Genomic DNA, 19,464 nt, shown 5'->3' on the forward strand with positions numbered 1-19,464 from the left:
TTTTCAAAAATCAAGTTCACGCTTATAAGGATGAAAATTTACTCTCATCAAGAGATGTAGGCTTTAAGCCATTTTACAAACCTTTGTAAAAGTTTTGCTCTTTCCTCATAGAGAAAGCCTTGAATACAGTGTCCATTACAGGACTGTAAGCATTATAGAATTTTAGTTAAAAAAAAAAAAAAAAAGTGGTCCCACCTTTTTAGTCCTAATTGATAAAATAAAGTTATGGGTTAAAAAAGGGGGGGGGGTGCTTTCAAACAATGGTTCACCCTTACTGCCCCAAAGATATTCTCTTGCTTCTCTGATTGAGATTCCCATGTACTACAGAACTTCTTGTTTTTTCAAGATTTTAATCTATGTTAAATTTACCTAAACATTTTGACTTAAACTTTTCTCAAAGAACATTTCTGGTTGGAATATTACTATGAAATTCAAAATACACACACACACACACACTTAAAAGCTACCAAAAACATATGATGCTTGTGGCCCAGAGAAAATTTTACAAGTCCAAAATCTTTAAAAAAAAAAAAAAAAAAGATAAAAAGGCAATCTATGTAGCACTTTGATCCCATGGACCTTGATTTGCATAGCTTTAAAATCGTTTTTAAGTACTGTTTTGTACTTTTATGGAAAGAGATGGCTGAACTCAGTACACTTTTTCAAGGCCAGGGAGCCAGTCTTGGCAGAAACTCATTCTCCTGCGAAAGAAACAAGAAAGTCCTGCCTCTGGCCACAAGGAGACCTTGGGAAAGAAACAGACAAACTGCTCTTTCCTGTTCCGTTAGGTCCTAAGAGACCAAAGAACAAAGAGGAGACGCCATCTGAGTTTGGCCAAAGAAACGATCTAGTGGCAATCTTCTATCAATTCAAAGTCCATATTCTGGGAAACCAGTGTTTGTTTTCACTGTCCCTGGACCTGACCTTGCAATGTGTTGGCAACAAAGCTTATACTTTTCAGCTATAATCACTGATACGGTTCTGTGTTTTTAAAAAAAAAATTTTTTTTTACATAATTTTTGTCCCAAACCTTTGGAATTTCCAGAAAACTCTCGAATACTATTCTACTCTCCTCATAAAAATAGTTTATTTCCCATACAACTTGATTTCCTCTCCCTCGAGGAGATTAAACCCAAACTGGTATATTTCCAAACACTGGGCCATGAGAACAGAAAAATTCACAGTATTGATCATTCCCTAGTGATACAGATAATTTCAGAGTGATTGGCAAAATCCTTGAGATATTTTCCTATTTACCCATTAACACGAAGAAAGATTTTTTTTTTTTTTTTGGCTAAATAAACTACCAGGAAATAAAAACATGTTAGGATAAATTGTACTTACAAAGATGTGCTGGTCCTTTCACTGTGATTCTTACACTTCGACTTCCCAGAGGAACAGCAATTACATTTTCTTCCCCTAGGAAAGAATGCGGGACAAATGTAGTAAGACTTACGCCAGAAAGGCCTATCGAGATAAGCAAGTCAATCAAAACCAGGAGCATTTGCAATTGCAAAGCAACTCCTGTGCATAAGCCATGTTCATACTACCTATAATTTCATTTAAATGTATTAAAAATAAAAACATGAAAGAAAAGTTAAAATGAATACCCTGGCCTACCACCTCCACTGCCTTCCTCCTCCTGGCCTCATCCATGTGCTTTGATGGGGAGGGGGCTTGCGGGAAGGTCCTCAAACTAGGGCCCCTGGGCCAAGTCTGGCCACACCCATTCACTTAAGGCTGCTCGACCCTACAGAAGATAAGAGTTGAGTAGTTGTAACTAAGGCAACAGAGCTCCCAAAGCCCAAACTGTTTACTCTCTAGTTCTACACAGAAAAAAGTTTGATGATCCCTGGCCTAGATCATTACCCTGGGGCAGTCCTCTGGTGTTACACATTCTGAAATTAATTTTTATGGTTGCATAATAATCTAGACTCATATAAAATTTTACCGCAGTAGGCTCTGACTTGAACACTAAGCCTATTACTAAATGGCATTAACATACCATCAATGATATGAATTACTTCAAGCAGATGTTGTTTTTGTTTGTTTAATTTAGAGAGAACAAATTTTTTGGATAAATTCTGGGACAAAATTGTTGGATCGAAGGATGTTACTATGTTTGCTGACTTGTTTATACATTTTTATTAGATAAAAATATCGGTTTATTACTGAAAATTTAAAAATGCAAATAAGCAAGAAGAAAAAATAAAGCTATTTCTAATCCTGCTGCCCAGAGATCATCACTTCTAACATTTGGATAAATACTCTTTTCAAATTTTGTTTGTTTTTTTTCCTGATATACACACATGCAACATATATGCATATAGGTAAAATATATACATGCAACAAAACAAAACAAAACAATGGACATTATGTAACTATTCACCACTATAGGAGAGATGAAACAAACAATGATATTTCTGTACTAAGGAATACTCTATGCCTGATAAAAACAATGGTAAGAAGCTATAGGACTTCATATAGAAAGAAAGCCAACATACATATTGATGAATAAAAAAGAAAGTTAAAAAGCAATATATATGGGTAATGATTTCTTGAATGGGACACCAAAAAGTATAGGAAACACATGAAAAAACAAATAAACTAGACTACATCATAGTTAAATTTTTGTGTATCACAGGATACCATGAACAGAGTAAAAAAAGGAACCCATGGAATGGGAGAAAATATTTACAAATCACATATCAGATAAAGGGTTAATATCCAGAACATATAAAGAAATTTATAATTCAACAAAAAACAACAACGAACAAACACCCCAAAATGAAATGAGCAAAGGACTTAAACAGATATTTCTCTCAACAGAATATACAAATGGTCAACAGTTGCATAAAAACATGCTCAACTTCTTTAGGGAAATGCAAATCAAAACCATAATGAGATCCCACTTCACATCTAAAAGGATGGTCATTATAAAAACAAAACAAAACAGAAAATAATCCTCAGGATGAGAGGAAATTGGAATGCTTATGAACCACTGTTGGGAATATAAAATGGTTCAACCACTATGGAAAATAGGTCCTCAAAATATTATATACAGAATTACCATATGATTCAGCAATTCCACATCTGGGCTTATACCCATAAGAATTGAAAGTAGGGATTCAAACAGATGTTTGTAAACCCATGTCCACAGCATTATTTACAATAGCCAAAAGGTGGAAACAACCCAAGTGTCCATCAGCAGATGAGTGGGAAGCTATCATATAGTACATACATACATACATACATACAATGGAACATTATTAAGCCTTAAAAAGGGGGAAATTCTGCTATCCAACATGGATGAACCAGGAAGATGTAATGTTAAGTGAAATAAGTCAGTCACAAAAGCATAAATACAGTATCATTCCATTCATAGGAACAGTCACGTTCATAGAGACAGAAAAGTATAGCAGTGTTTCCCAGGGGTTGAGGTAGAAGGCAATGGGAGAGTTCTTGTTTGTTTAGTGGGTACAGACCTTCAGTTTTGAAGATGAAAAATGCTGGAGACAGACTGTGGTAATGGTTATATACCAGTCTGAATGGATTTAATGCCACTGAACTATATACTTAAAAATGACTAACATGGTAAATTTTATGTTATGCATATTTTACATTAAAAAATGCATGAGGCATAAACTCATTGTAAAGTACACGTGTTTGATATTGCATTTTCATGTATATATTATTTATAGAAATGTTTACATATATAATACTTAATATTGTGTGTAAATGCATAGAATAACACTGTAGATACATAATACTATGAAATTTCCTAGTACTGTGCAAGTCCATATTAGTAAATAACAGAATGGGATTTTAATCCTTTAAATTCATGGAAAGTTTTCACCAAATCTTTGACACTGGTTACCTCTAGGGAAAGAAATGAAAGTTCTAGGAATGAAGGAAGAAGAACATAGTTCTATATTCTCTGTTTGTATAGTGACAACATACTAATGAGTTACTTTTCAAATATAATATTCAAAAGCTAAAAACATTTTTTACAAAAGAAGAGAGAAAATGGAGGAAAAAAAAAGGACTGGGGCCCAAAAGTTTTACTGGGCGAGTTTTGCACATCTGAAGTAAAAGTAAGCACATAAAAAGAAGACTGAAAGGTTCTGAAATGTACAACTAAAACTATGTTGAGATACGACCTCACACGTGTTAGAATGGCCATAATCAAAAAGACAAGAGATAACAAATGCTGGCATGGATTTGGATGAAAGGAAACTTTTGTGCACTGTTGGTGGGATTAAAAATAGGAACAACCCCTGTGGAAAACAGTATGGAGTATCCTCAAAAACTAAAACTAGAGCAATTATATGATCTAGCAATTCCACTTCAGGGAATATAGCCAAAGGAAAGAAAACACAAACTCAAAAAGATATCTGCACCTGCTTGTTCACAGGTGTTATTTACGAGAGCCAAGACATGGAAACAGCCTGAGAGTCCATCAATGGAGAAAAAGATGTACGGGGTGGTAAACATGTATACAATGGAATATTACTAAGCTATTAAAAACTGAGGAAATCCTACCATTTGCAAGAACATGGGTGGAACTCAAAAGCATTATGTTAAGTAAAATAGATCAGATGGAGGAAAACATCATATGATTTCAACTATATGTGGAATATAAAAACAAAACAAAACAAAAACAAACTCATAGAAAAGCAAATCTGGTAACCACCAGAGGCAGAGCATAGGGTGTGGAGGAATAGGAAGAAAGTGATTAAAAGGTACAAACTTCCAGTTATAAGATAAAAAAGACTAAGGATGCAATGTACAACAGGATGACGAGTTAACAGTGATGTGTAATACACAGGAGAAATTTTCTCATCACAAGAAGTTTTTTTCCTTATTCCTTCTCTTCTTTCTTTTCTTTTTATTATATCTATATGAGAAGATGGATGTTAGCTGAACTTACTATGGTACTCATGTCACAATATATGCAAATCAAACCATCAGGTTGTCTGCCTTAAACCTATACAGTGACGTTCGTCATTTATTTTTCAATAAAACTAGGGAAAAAAACTACAGCCTCCAAAAACAGGTCTGAAGGTACTCTGATATTAGATAAATAAACTGCTTTTGTGCATTCTAATTAATATTCAATTGTTTTAACTATATTTTATAATGTTATACTTACATAAATGTTAATAGGTTAATATACATTACATATATATGTATACATGTAAACATATACTCTAATATTTATTCCTACTCTGTCTTCTGAAAATCCAAAAAATATTAATCAACTCAATAGCAATGAACATCCTTGCATCCATGTAGTGCCTCCTAATACCAATTTCCACTAAAAAGAACCAGGGATTCTTTAAGAAATGGTTCAATCCTGATCTGGGTCAGAAAAGGAACTAGCTAATCCTAGAATTTTGTTATGGAATAATAAAAGTAAGGGAGCTCCCAAAGACATGAGTCATGTGAACTGAACTAAAGTTATGTGAAAGGACTTCAGGGTCAACATAAAGGGTATCCAATATGGCAAAAAGGTGGCAATTTGAACATTAATAAGAATGATAACTGAAATGAAGTGAATCACACAAAATATGTTTAAATCCTTAATCACGTGAAATGTGTTTAAATCCTTAAGACCTTAATAACACCAAAAGAAATTACTGGTCATATTCTGAGGATGCTACCAACCAGCTCATTTTTTTTTTTTTGAAAATTGATAAATAAAGACAAAAGAATAATGCATTTACTATGCCTTTCCACACAAACTGTACTTCAGGGAAACCAAATAGTTGATGTGGTGAAGATTTTCTTTGTAGAAATACCCAAGCTGATAAATGAAGAACTAATATATTATCATTATTTAAACATCAATTATCCATAGCTATGGCATCACGATAAGACAGAAAACTATACAGTATGTGCCTCATAATATGATGCAATAGGAAGTACGTAACAGCAACTTTAAAGCATTCTTACCAAAACAAACACACATCTGAATGTGATCCAGCCTCTATTTCTAACAACCTACTTACAGGAAATGTAGGGTACAAACGAACATACTAAACCACATCATGGAAATGTAAAGAGAAAAATATAAATTATGGAAAAATCTGTAAGACAAATGAGCAGCTTCCTTAACAAATAAATATCAAGGGGGAAAAAAGGACATACTTATAGTTACAAACAAACTAAGAAACATAATTAAGGATAAAAAGAGAGAAGGACATACTTATAATTTTAAAAAAGAATTAAGAGACATATAAATGCAACATACAGATCTTATTTAGAGACTAACTTGAATAAGCAAGCAAAAATGATGGAGTAAGGAACTCTGAAAACTACACCTCCATGAAAACACTAGAAAAAATTGTCTGAATCAACATTTTCAAAAATTTGAAAAAATTAACTATGGCTCGCAGCAATCTGGGCAGAATTTATTCAAGAAGAACACTAGGTAAGAACAACAAATTTTACGGCATTTTGAATTGCCTAGTCCCTATCCCCCATCCTCAGCCTCTGCTATAACCTTGAAAACCAACATCCGTTAGTCATTGTGAAAATCAGCAGCCTGTAAGATGCCGCAGGGGCAGATTATGGTTGGAGCTCCTTCAAAGCTCCAATTCTCAACTGTCATTATTTGACCTGAAGGATGGTTCCTTAGAAGACCTCACTCACAAAGCTGTCTTTATTTTACCTACCTAGGAGCTTTCCCAGTACAAACAACCCTTTCCCAAGGGGCACTTGTCCAAAACAATCAGAGGCAATTGTTTAACATTGAGGCTACCCAAGGTGGTAGATAACAGTTGAAGAAAATAACAAGCTATCCAAAAGCTTAAAAGGAAAAGCTGAGGAATAGAGATGTCCACATGGGGGCTTTGAAAAGTGCCAACATACTCCAGGGAATCTAGAAGGCCACACATATGCAGAGGGCCGTGTGCATACTCAGAAAAGACCTGAGAAGGCCCTAAATTCTCACCTCTGGCTGACCTTGAGACTCTGCAATAAGCAGGAAGTGAAAGCTATAATAGAGTTGTCAGCTGCCTGGTGGAGTGTTGAACTGTGCTTTAACACACATACAGAGACCCTTAATGAGACTTATTGATTTTAGACATTTTAAGTCTCTATTGAATTATTAGTTGACCACTAAACCAATCGAGCAGAGACTTCAGTAGCAACATGTGACAAAGAATACAGACTTTACAAAATGGATTTAAAAAGTTACTTAACACATAGGAGCAACAAACAACAACTGGGGAGGGGTGTAGAATTTGATTTCCAGACATGCAACATTATATTTAGAATGTCCAGTTTTCAACAAAAAAGTTACAAAACCTACAAAAGAACAAGAAAATATGGCCCATACACAGGAAAAATAAAAACAACCAATAGAAACTGTCTCTGAGTTGGAATTTTAGACAAAAGCTTTAAATAAACTATATTAAATAGGCTCAGAGAAATAAAGGAAACCATATTTAATCCAAACAAGTAAACTATAAGATAATATTTATGAGATGATCTGAGACAAATGAACACAGACTGGGTATCTGATGACATTAAAGAATTACTACTAATTTTTAGATGTAATCATGGCTTTGTGATTACGTTTTTAAAAAGAGTCTTAAATTTAGAAGAATAAAGGTCTAAGATTTAAAATTTATACTCTAGGCAAATATATACAAAAATAAAATAGGAATCACGTATGATTGCCACACAAAGTTTAACTCAAGGCAAAAACACATCAAATAAAGGAACATCACTTCAAAATAATCTAGGGGATAATTCTGCTATCATGACCTTCATATATGCTTTAGATGAATGGTACAAAAATATATGAAGTAAAATCTATAGGAAAGAAAGGAAAAAAAATGGGAGAAAATGCCTATAAATAATAAGACAATAACACATATCTTTCAACTGATGGATATATGAGAAGGTATTTCTTTTTTTTTTAATTTTTATTTTTTATAAACATATATTTTTATCCCCAGGGGTATAGGTCTGTGAATTTCTTTTTTTTTTTTTTAAGATTTTATTTATTTATTTGACAGACAGAGATCACAAGTAGGCAAAGAGGCAGGCAGAGAGAGAGGAGAGAGGAGGCAGCAGGCTCCCTGCTGAGCAGAGAGCCCGATGCGGGGCTCGATCCCAGGACCCTCAGATCATGACCTGAGCTGAAGGCAGAGGCTTTAATCCACTGAGCCACCCAGGCGCTCTGAGAAGGTATTTCATAGTAAATTAAAAATAACTCATAAACATAAGAAAATGCTCAGAGTTATACAAAAGTAATATAATAAAAATACACTTGAAAGTTTTAATCCAACCTTTTAGCAAATTACAAAGACTGATAACATCCCACATTGGAAAAACTGGAGAAAACAGTTGCTAAAACTATGAGTGGGAGTGTAATTGGCAACATGTTTGTGAAAGGCAATCTGGCAATATCAACCAAAAATTTTAATATGCCTCCCATTTGATTCCACAACTGCCTTTACCAGAACTTTTCCTATAAAGAAATTTTATAATTGTGCAAAGATGGATGTTTAACATATTTTATATACCTAAAATCACAACTCTTTGCAATATTTACTGCAGCATTTTTGAAATAATAATGGACATTGGAAACCACATAAACATTTATGAATGGAGGGTTTGTTAAATAAATGTTGACATATTCATCAGAAAGACCAAGTCAGTCTACGTATACCAACATAGAACTAGGTCCATGATACAGTATGAAGTGACAAAGACTATTTAGGATGGTAAATATACACACATCTGTAGACACACACACCATCATGTCACTAGTGCTTCTCTCAGGTCTAGGAATATGAATTTGTTCCTTATGAATTTTCTGTATTTTCTAAATTTTATATAATAAAATATATTGATTTTATTCTCCAATGTTATTTTTTTATTTTTTTTTTATTTTCAGCATAACAGTATTCATTATTTTTTCACCACACCCAGTGCTCCATGCAATCCATGCCCTCTCTAATACCCACCACCTGGTACCCCAACCTCCCACCCCCCCACCACTTCAAACCCCTCAGATTGTTTTCAGAGTCCACAGCCTCTCATGGTTCACCTCCCCTTCCAATTTACCCCAACTCCCTTCTCCTCTCTAACTCCCCATGTCCTCCACGATATTTGTTATACTCCACAAATAAGTGAAACCATATGATAATTGGCTCTCTCTACTTGACTTATTTCACTAGCATAATCTCTTCCAGTCCCGTCCATGTTGCTACATGCTCCTTTCTGATGGAGGCATATACTCCATAGTGTATACGGACCACATTTTCCTTATCCATTCATCCGTTGAAGGGCATCTTGTTCTTTCCACAGTTTGGCGAACTTGGCCATTGCTGCTATAAACATTGGGGTACAGATGACCTTTCTTTTCACGACATCTGTATCTTTGGGGTAAATACCCAGGAGTGCAATTGCAGGAAGCTAAAGACCACCTTGCTTAAGAATGCTTGGATCAACCAGGAGATCAAAGAAGAACTGAAACAATTCATGGAAACCAATGAGAATGAAGACACTTCGGTCCAAAACCTATGGGATACAGCAAAGGCAGTCCTAAGGGGGAAATACATAACCATCCAAGCCTCCCTCAAAAAAATTGAAAAATCCAGAACACAGCAGCTGTCTCTACACCTTAACGAACTGGAGAATCAACAACAAATCAAACCAACTCCACACATAAGAAGGGAAATAATCAAGATTAGAGCTGAGATCAATGAGGTAGAAACCAGAGATAAGTAGAACGTATCAATGAAACTAGAAGCTGGTTTTTTGAAAGAATCAATAAGATCGATAAACCACTGGCCACACTAATCCAAAACAAAAGAGAGAAAGCCCAAATTAATAAAATTATGAATGAAAAGGGAGAGATAACAACTAACACCAAGGAAGTAGAAACAATCATCAGAAGTTATTATCAACAGTTATATGCCAATAAACTTAGCAACCTAGATAAAATGGATGCATTCCTGGAAAACTATAAACTCCCAAAATTGAACCAGGAAGAAACCGACAACCTGAATAGACCGATATCTAGTAATGAGATTGAAGCAGTGATCAAAAACTTCCCAAAAAACAAGAGCCCAGGACCTGACAGATTCCCTGGGGAATTCTACCAAACTTTCAAAGAAGAAATAACACCTATTCTCCTGAAGCTGTTTCAAAAAATTGAAGCAGAAGGAAAACTTCCAGACTCTTTCTATGAAGCCAGCATTACCCTGATCTCCAAACCAGGCAAAGACCCTACCAAAAAGGAGAATTTCATACCAATATCACTGATGAATATGGATGCTAAGATTCTCAACAAGATCCTAGCAAACAGGATCCAACAGCACATTAAAAAGATTATCCACCATGATCAGGTGGGATTCATCCCTGGGCTACAAGGATGGTTCAACATTCGCAAATCAATGTGATACAACAATTTAATATGAGAAGAGTGAAGAACCACATGGTCCTCTCAATTGATGCAGAAAAAGCATTTGACAAAATCCAGCATCCGTTCCTGATTAAAATGCTTCAAAGTATAGGGATAGAGGGAACATTCCTGAACTTCATAAAATCTATGAAAGACCCACAGCAAATATCATCCTCAATGGGAAAAAGCTTGCAGCCTTCGCGTTGAGATCAGGAACAAGACAAGGTGCCCACTCTCACCACTCTTGTTCAACATAGTATTAGAAGTCCTAGCAACAGCAATCAGACAACAAAGAGAAATAAAAGGTATCCAAATTGGCAATGAAGAAGTCAAACTCTCTCTATTCACAGATGACATGATTCTTTATATGGAAAACCCAAAAGACTCCACCCCCAAACTACTAGAACTCATACAGCAATTCAGCAACGTGGCAGGATACAAAGTCAATGTACAGAAATCAGTGGCTTTCTTATACACTAACAATGAAAATATAGAAAGGGAAATTAGAGAATTGATTCCAATGTTATTTTTAAAAATTGATCAGTTAATTGTCCAATGGCTTCAGATTTTAAGATGGCATTTATACTATTGGAGGGTGGCAAGGATCTCCAAGTAGAGTTAGAGTGACTACATTCTTTATAGGCTGAGGAGGCTGGCCAACGTGTTAAGGACAATAATCAAACTATGAACTTCACTGGTATTATTTAAGGTAAAAAAGTCAAAAATATTACATCAATGAAAGACACAGAGTACAGACAACTTTTTGAATTTTTATTCACATCTGACTTCTTTGTCAAGAAATACTTCTATTTAGAAGTAATAAAAACGTATCAAATCACTATGCTGTCCACCTAAAACTAATATAACATTGTGTCAACTACACTAAATTAAACAATTAATAATAAATATCAAAGTAACACATTATAATTACCTGAAAATTTGCTTCCAAAGCCTTTTTCAGACTCTCTAATGAAATTTTGGTGATGGCTACTGTTAACACTGCTGTATGGTATATTTAAAAGTGGATAAGAGAATAGATTCTAAAAATTCTCTTGGTATAATTCATTAGATATTCCTGATTTTAAAAAAAGAACTCTCAGTAAATAAAATAAATCAAATGTTTGTAACGTGATTTTTAAATGCCAATAATGGGAAGCCTGAATAGCTCAGTCAGTTAAGCATCTGACTCTTGATCTCAGCTCAGGTCTCAATCTTGGGGTTGTGAGTTCAAGCCCTGGGTTGGACTCCTAGATGTGGAGCCCACTTAAAAAAGAATTCCAGTAATATGATTAGTATACTTTATGCTTAAATACTAGAAACACTGTTACTTAAATGGGGAAATGAAGGGATGTTAATTACCACCACTTGATTTAGAATCTTTAGGGAGACTAGCCAAAGTAACTGGGCAAGAAAAAATAATCTAAGCACTAGAAATCAGGAGGAGATTAATATGTGTACACCTCATTTTATTTGCATATTGTCAATATTGCTTTTTTTCTTTCTTTTCTTTTCTTCTTTTTAAAACAAAGTAAAGATTTGTGGCAACACTGCATTCAGCAAGTCTGTGGGTGCCATCTATCCAACAGCATTTGCTCACTTTATGTCTGTCACATTTTGGTAATTCTCACAATATTTAAAATTTTTTCGTTATTATTATATTTGTTATGGTGATCTATGATCAGTGACTATGACTCACTAAAGGCTCAGATAACAGGATTTTTTAGCAGTAAAGTATTTTAATTAAGGTATATGTTTTTTTTTTAGATATAATGCTATTGCACACTTCATAGACTATGATATAGTGTAAACATAACTTTCATATGCACTGAGAAACCAAAAATTCACTTAACTACTTTATTGTGATACTCACTTTATTACAGTGATGTGGAGCTGAACCTCCAATATCTTCTAGGTGTGTCTATGTTCAAAAGTTAGTAGATTTCAGAAATACCACAATAATCAGAAAACATAATGGAAGAAAATATCCCATTTGCAATGGCAAGAAAAAATGATGGAATATGTTGGAATAAACTTTTTAAGAATGAGCATGACCTACAAAAAGAAAATGTTAAATCTCTCTCTAGACATAAATATGCCTTGAGAAAATGAAAAGGAAAAGATTAATTCATTTGATATAAAATTTAAACATAAAATTGTCAAAGACAGAAAAAATTATAATTACTTACAAGCAAATAAGAAAAAAAAAGTTAACAAGAAAATTGGCCAAATGCTTGAAAAACAGTTCAAAGGAAAAAGAATTAAAATTCTAAGAAGCTTATGAAAAGATGCCCAACTCGGTGGTAATCACAGAAATCCAGATTGGAAAATAAGATATATTCATTTATTCCATTAATAAAAATGAAATGCTCTCATAAATTTTAATTTGTGAAGATAGCAGTAAATCTTACTGGAGGAAAAATTGGCAGTATCTTTGACAAATAAAAACATATAATCAAAAATAAACTCATATAAATGTGAAGCTTAGCAAAACTAAGAAAATACCCTAAACGTTCATTAATATGGGTCTGGTTAAATAAATCATGGCATGTTTTTCTAGGTCAACATTTTAAGAAGATAAAGTAGACTTTTGAGAACCAACAGGCCCAAAAGCTCGGTGATAAAATTAAGTTGTAACAAAAATTGTATGTAAGTATCAATTCTGTCTTACCTTCAAAGGCATAAATGTGCAGAAGTTCTGTGTTATATTATGCACAGACACTACAGTCTGAGCTCATAAATATTTCGAAAGAGTGCTAAACCCAAGTGACGTGCCCAAATAGGTTTTCATCAGCTCTGGAAAGCATTCCAAAGCACATCCATTTTCAAGACACATTTGTATTATGTATAGAACATGCTGCGCTCGCTTCGGCAGCACATATACTAAAATTGTATAGAACATGCTGTGTGTTTATTGCAGAAAATTTAGAATATCCAGGCAAAGAAAATAAGCAAGTCATGAATGAATCACAACGCCAATATGTTATCATATTAGTGCATTTTCTCCTTGGGGTGGGGGGAAACCGTTGAGTATGTATAATATATATTAATAATTTATTATGGCAAAATGAAGGTATTTTTCTGTAGAAATACAAAAAGGCACAGAAGGATAGAAAGTAGAAGGAAAAGTTACCCCTATGACCTCACAAACTTCAGACCAATTCTGTGCTTTAGAGGTATAGCTACTATAAGTATAACTATAAGTAGTTGCTTTTATTACAGATGTTTGCAGTGTGTGTGTGTCTGGGGGTGTGTGTGTGTGTGGATGTGTGTCTGTGTCTGTGTGCTTCAAGTATCACCCTCGACACTTACACACTCAAGGGAAACCTCTCAGACCAGAACCCTTGGCGTTTGATTTTAGCCAGAATGCTCCATTCTGGGAACAAATTTTCTTCTGTGTAGAAGGCAATGAATCCCCAGTTGTCCACCATATTAAACTTGGAGAGACTTACACACTGTAGAGCAGCCGGGCAAGGCTTGGAATGGGGGCAACCTAGAAGGGACCACTGTAAAGGATCTAGTGTCCTTAGAATTATGGGAAAAGAAATCTACAAGATACAGCATCAAATGTCTTCTCCTCCAAAGCTCAATGCCCTCCCATTTCCGTAACTCTCCCACACAATTTGATACATCAAGGCTCTGTGATACTTTTATAGGGCCGTACCTCCCAGAAGCACCTGGAGAGCTTGTCCCCACCCACAGAAATCCTGACCCAGAAGTTTCGGGTGGTGCCCAAGAACCTGCCAATCTAGCAGCCTCCAGGAGGAGCCCTGCTTTGCATGGCACTGATTCAGAGCGGGGCGTAGAGAGGACAACTCCAGGTCACTGTGACAGTAAGGGAGGACTGCTCCATAGTCACAGATCTGTCAGCATTTCTTCACCATCCTGCAGGAAATGGCGACGCTCTGACTCTGACTAGAAATGCAGGAAGAACTCTAGAACTCTAGTAAGAGAGAGGATTTTGAAGGTGGTGGGGCAGGGGGCAGCAGGACTAAAGTCTCCACAGCGGTAAGAATTGTTAACGGGTTTTGTGAAAGCAGTTTCAGTTATGCAGTGGGCACAGAAGGCTGTGGTTTGAAAAATAAAATGATGGATGGAGGCATAGAGAGACAGGAAGTACAAGCAGGTTTTCCAAACTCTGTCGGCAAAGGTAGGGGAAAGATTCGGGTGGTGGCGAACGCTGTGGAGAATTTAAAATACATACGTATTTTATATATAATTCACACACAAGTCTTAAACTTACACTTTGTTGATGTCACTCATCATCAGGGAAGTACAAATAAAGCACAGTGAGACATCACCTCCTCCGGTCAGAACGGCTCAACGCAAAAACAGGACATACCAAGGGCTAGTGAGGACGTGGAGAAAGGGGAGCCCTCGGGCACTGTGGGGGGGGAACGCAACCTGGGGCAGCCACTGTGGAAAACAGTAAGGAGGTTCCTTTAAAAATTAACAGTAGAGGGACGCCTGGGTGGCTCAGTAGGTTAAGCAGCTGCCTTCGGCTCAGGTCATGATCCCAGCGTCCTGGGATCGAGTCCCACATCGGGCTCCTTGCTCAGCAGGGAGCCTGCTTCTCCCTCTGTCTCTGCCTGCCATTCTGTCTGCCTGTGCTCGCTCTCTCTCCCCCCTCTCTCTGATAAATAAATAAAATCTTTAAAAAAAAATTAACAGTAGAACTACCATATAATCCACTAATTCCATACTGGGTGTTTACCCCAAGAAAATGAAAATACCAACTCGAAAAGATACAGGCACCCCTAGGCTTACTGCAGCTTTATTTAGAATGGCCAAGATATGGAAGGATGAAGAAGATGTGAGAGATACCTATATATTTATCTCACACACATCTCATACACACACACACAGGAATATTATTCCACTACGAAAAAGAACGAAAGCTTGCCATTTTCAACGACATGGACGGAGCTAGAGAGTATGATGCTAAGGGAAATAAGCCAGAGAAAGACAAATCCCATATGATCTCATTCACATGTGGAATTTAAGAATCGAATGAACAAACAAAGAAAAAAAAAAAAGAAGAGAAACCAAGAACACACTGGTGGCTGCCAGAGGGGAGGGGGTTCGGGGGTGGGTGACAGCGGTGAAGGGGCCCGAGAGGACATCTACTGTGATGAGCACTGAGAAATGTACAGAACCGCTAAATCACTCTATCGTGCACCTGTAGCTAATATAACACTGTATGTGAATTACACTTAGATTAAAAAATATATATATACTTGTATTTAAGATGGAAGAAATCTGGGATCTCTTTTAACCCTGATGGGAAAGGAAGAGAGAGGAGAGACAAGGGGTGATGGGTGGAGTGGGATCTCTGAGGAAGCAGAAGGGCCGGAGTCCAGGACGCAGATGGGGAGATGAATTAGCCCTGGAAAGGAAGACAGACACTCGTGCCTCTGTAACCGGAGGGAGCAAGGAGTGGCTGTGAGCAGCTGTGGGGCGAGGTCTCTTCTGGCGGTTTCTGTTTCACTAAGATTTTTTTTCTCAATCTTCTTTGGAGTCTAGCATAGAATCAGTTTTTGTATACGGTCCATAGCTGCTTGAAAAGACTGTATATTCCTTCAAAATGCAATTCAGTGATACCGGTTAATATAATAATAATTACACTGTGCAGACCCTACGTGTAATTTTTACTGACTTAACAGCGGTTTAACTTCTTTCAATTTCTTCCTATACTTTTTTCTGCTTTATGTATTTTGATGTAATGGCAATTGCATGCAAATTTTTAAGACCAATTTTTCTCATTGATGGATATAAAATACTCATCTTTGATTTGGGTGTTTTTTTTTTTTCTTTTTGCCTGAGATTCTGCTAGCTTTGATACAAATACTGCTAGCATGCTTTGTCTGTCTTGTCCATCACAATGGGCCACTTTTATTTTTTTTAAAGATTTTATTTATTTGACAGAGAGAGATCACGAGTAGGCAGAGAGGCAGGCGGAGAGAGGAAGGGAAGCTGGCTCTCCGCTGAGCAGAGAGCCTGATGCGGGACTTGATTCCAGGACCCTGGGATCATGACCTGAGCCGAAGACAGAGGCTTTAACCCAGTGAGCCACTTTTAAATCCCAAACAGCCTCCCGGTCAATTCCCCTTCAGTCTAGAGCTACCCAGAGCTAGACACCAGGACGGAGAGAGGAATCACTTGTAAATATCGTGGGCGCAGTCTGCTAGCTGGGCTTCAGCACAGGCTAAGTATAGACCACTTAAAGTCTCCTACTGCAAGTTTGCAAAAGAGGCCACCGATCAGATCTGGTCATGAGGCTGCTTTATGATATACCTTCTAATGGTGTAGACGCTAATGTCCAGAACAGTCCCACAGTGTTGACGGCAACAGGTCCCTCTGTCCGGGAACATTCAGATTTCGTGGTGGTGGTGGTGGTGGTGGTGATGGGTGTTTGATTCAGTTAAACACTTTCGGTGTTTGAACTATTCCAAAAATTTTTACTTGAAATTTGGGGTGAGAGATTTTTGATACTGCTACTCACTGGGCCATCTGCCAGGGACCTCTTCTTGTCACATGTTACACGTCCTCTGCATTATTGTTACTCTACAAACCACCTGGAAAGGCAGCGTGGATGGATGGCTAAGGTCACCAGTTCTGGAGCCAGACAACTTGGCTGCCACTTACAAATGCTGTGTGAACTCAGGCACGTTTCTTACCTTCTCTGAGCCTCAGTTACACCTGTAGAATGAGAACAATAAGCATACTTGTTTCAAGGGGGTTTTGAGAAGTACTATATGCATGAGGCTTAGAAGGGAACTTAACCACCAGTAGGGCTGGGTTAGTGTAAGTCACTCAGACCTCCCTGAGCACCTGCTATGCCCCAAGAATGATGCCAGGTAATTTGAGGTAAATTACACCTCTTTTATCCTAATAAAAGCCCTTTCCTACAAGTAAGAAAACTGGATTTTGCCCCCCCAAGTTTAAGTGACTTTCCCAAGATCGCAGAGTTCCAAGGCAGTAGAGCTGAGGCTAGGACCAAAAACTAGACTCTGAGCCTGAACCTCTGCTGTGAGACCCGATCATAATTGTGTAAACCCAAACTCACGCATCAGAAGAACGTTCATTACAGACTTCCACGTCGTGGGTTTCGCTTGTTTGATTTTGCGATCACTGGGCTGACCTAAGGATCCGTTACATTTGCTTCCACGGGCTTCCCTCCCACACATAAATGCTCAAATCCAGCTGTTCCATCATTTTTTTTCTATGTCTCATTTCCTGCTGCAGATCACAGTTTTGCTAAGTAGCAAGATGTACAGGAAGTAAACTGTCCACACCATGTTAACTAATCAATAAACATCAGTTTCAGCCCAGAAGGACTGTAATTTATGTCAGCTTGTTTACTTTCACTATAACGTCCAACTAGAACGGCAACAACCCAAATATGTCCGTTCCATGGTGTTACAAGAAAAGAGAAGCTTTACTCCCCCTTTGACAAGCTCATTCCTACTGTTCCATTGCTGGTTTTTGTTTTTCAATTTTTTAAATTTAGTCGGTTGGAGGTTTTTGGCTGAATAAAAGTTTCCATCAAGCATTTTTCCTATTACTTTCCTTGACCCTGTATTTATTTTCTCTTTCTTTTTTTTTTTAAGGTTTTATTTATTTATTTGTTTATTTGACAGAGATCACACGTAGGCAGACAGGCAGGCAGAGAGAGAGGAAAGGAAACAGACTCCCTGCGGAGCAGAGAGCCTGAGCCTGGGACTCGATCCCAGGACCCTGAGATCATGACCTGAGCCAAAGGCAGAGGCTTAACCCACTGAGCCACCCAGGCGCCCAACTCTTTCTGTTCTTTAGGTGAAAACACACCCTCCCAGCCCCCAACATCGTCCATTCCCAAGGAACAAAGGTGTGTTTTTTAAAACGAAGGAACGTATCTCAATAAATGCTAATGTGAATAATAATAACAGCCTGATGGAAACATTGGAAAGAATGGGACCATAGTTGTGAAACCATTTTGTAAGCTGAGAAACAACAGTGTTTGTGAATGTGCTCAAATGCCCATCGCCACTCAGTGTCATTTACACTAGAAGGAGGTGGTCTGTGTGTGGACCCTGTGCAGAGTGGGGGCTGACAACTTTTCAAAGTGGGGTACTCAGGGGACGCCTGGGTGGCTCAGTTGGTTAAGCAGCTGCCTTCAGCTCGGGTCATGGTCCCGGCGTCCTGGGATCGAGTCCCACATCGGGCTCCTTGCTCAGCAGGGAGCCTGCTTCTCCCTCTGCCTCTGCCTGCCATTCTGTCTGCCTGTGCTCGCTCGCTCCCCCTTTCTCTCTGATAAATAAATAAAATCTTTAAAAAAAAAAAAGTGGGGTACTCAGTTTTAATCAAGTTCACCTGTCGCTCTGTGCAGGTAGAAGGGAGGCGAGGGAAGGGAAAGTCCATGTATGGAGACACCAGTCCCACAGGTGGAGGACTGTGCATGCTGCCTTTTGTAGCTGGAGGTGAGGCCAATGAGATATGCCAATGACAAAGGCAGGAAATGTCAAATTCAGAAACTGACAACCACTTCTGAAAAGGAGAGAAGGGTATTAGAGAATCGATTCCATTTACTATAGCATCAAGAACCATAAGATACCTGGGAATAAACCTACCAAAGAGGTAAAAGATCTGTACTCAAGAAACTACAGAACTCATGAAAGAAATTGAAGAAGACACAAAAAGATGGAAAAACATTCCATGCTCATGGATTGGAAGAATAAACATTGTTAAAATGTCTATACTGCCCAGAGAAATCTATACTTTCAATGCCAAACCAATCAAAATTCCACCAGCATTTTTCAAAGTGCTAGAACAAACAATCCTAAAATTTGTATGGAACCAGTAAAGACCCCGAATTGCTAAGAAAATGTTGAAAAAGAAAAACAAAGCTGGGGCTTCGCCTTGCCTGATTTCAAGTTTTACTACAAAGCTGTGATCACCAAGACAGCATGATACTAGCACAAAAACAGACACACAGACCGATGGAACAGAGTAGAGAGCCTAGATATGGACCCTCCTCCCTATGGTCAAATAATCTTCGACAAAGC

General features: G+C 37.4%; 1 protein-coding gene across 1 annotated transcript in view; it reads right to left on the reverse strand.

Annotated features, from left to right (window-relative positions):
* ADAMTSL3 (ADAMTS like 3) overlaps nucleotides 1-19,464 on the reverse strand; it is a 340,647-nt gene that overhangs the window by 151,816 nt on the left and 169,367 nt on the right. Inside the window, exon 8 of the mRNA XM_059371168.1 lies at nucleotides 1,345-1,419. Within this exon, the coding sequence (XP_059227151.1) occupies nucleotides 1,345-1,419 (75 nt within the window). The remainder of the gene's footprint in view (nucleotides 1-1,344; nucleotides 1,420-19,464) is intronic.

Source organism: Mustela nigripes, chromosome 13 (genome assembly GCF_022355385.1).
Source record: "Mustela nigripes isolate SB6536 chromosome 13, MUSNIG.SB6536, whole genome shotgun sequence".
Classification (NCBI taxonomy): domain Eukaryota; kingdom Metazoa; phylum Chordata; class Mammalia; order Carnivora; family Mustelidae; genus Mustela; species Mustela nigripes.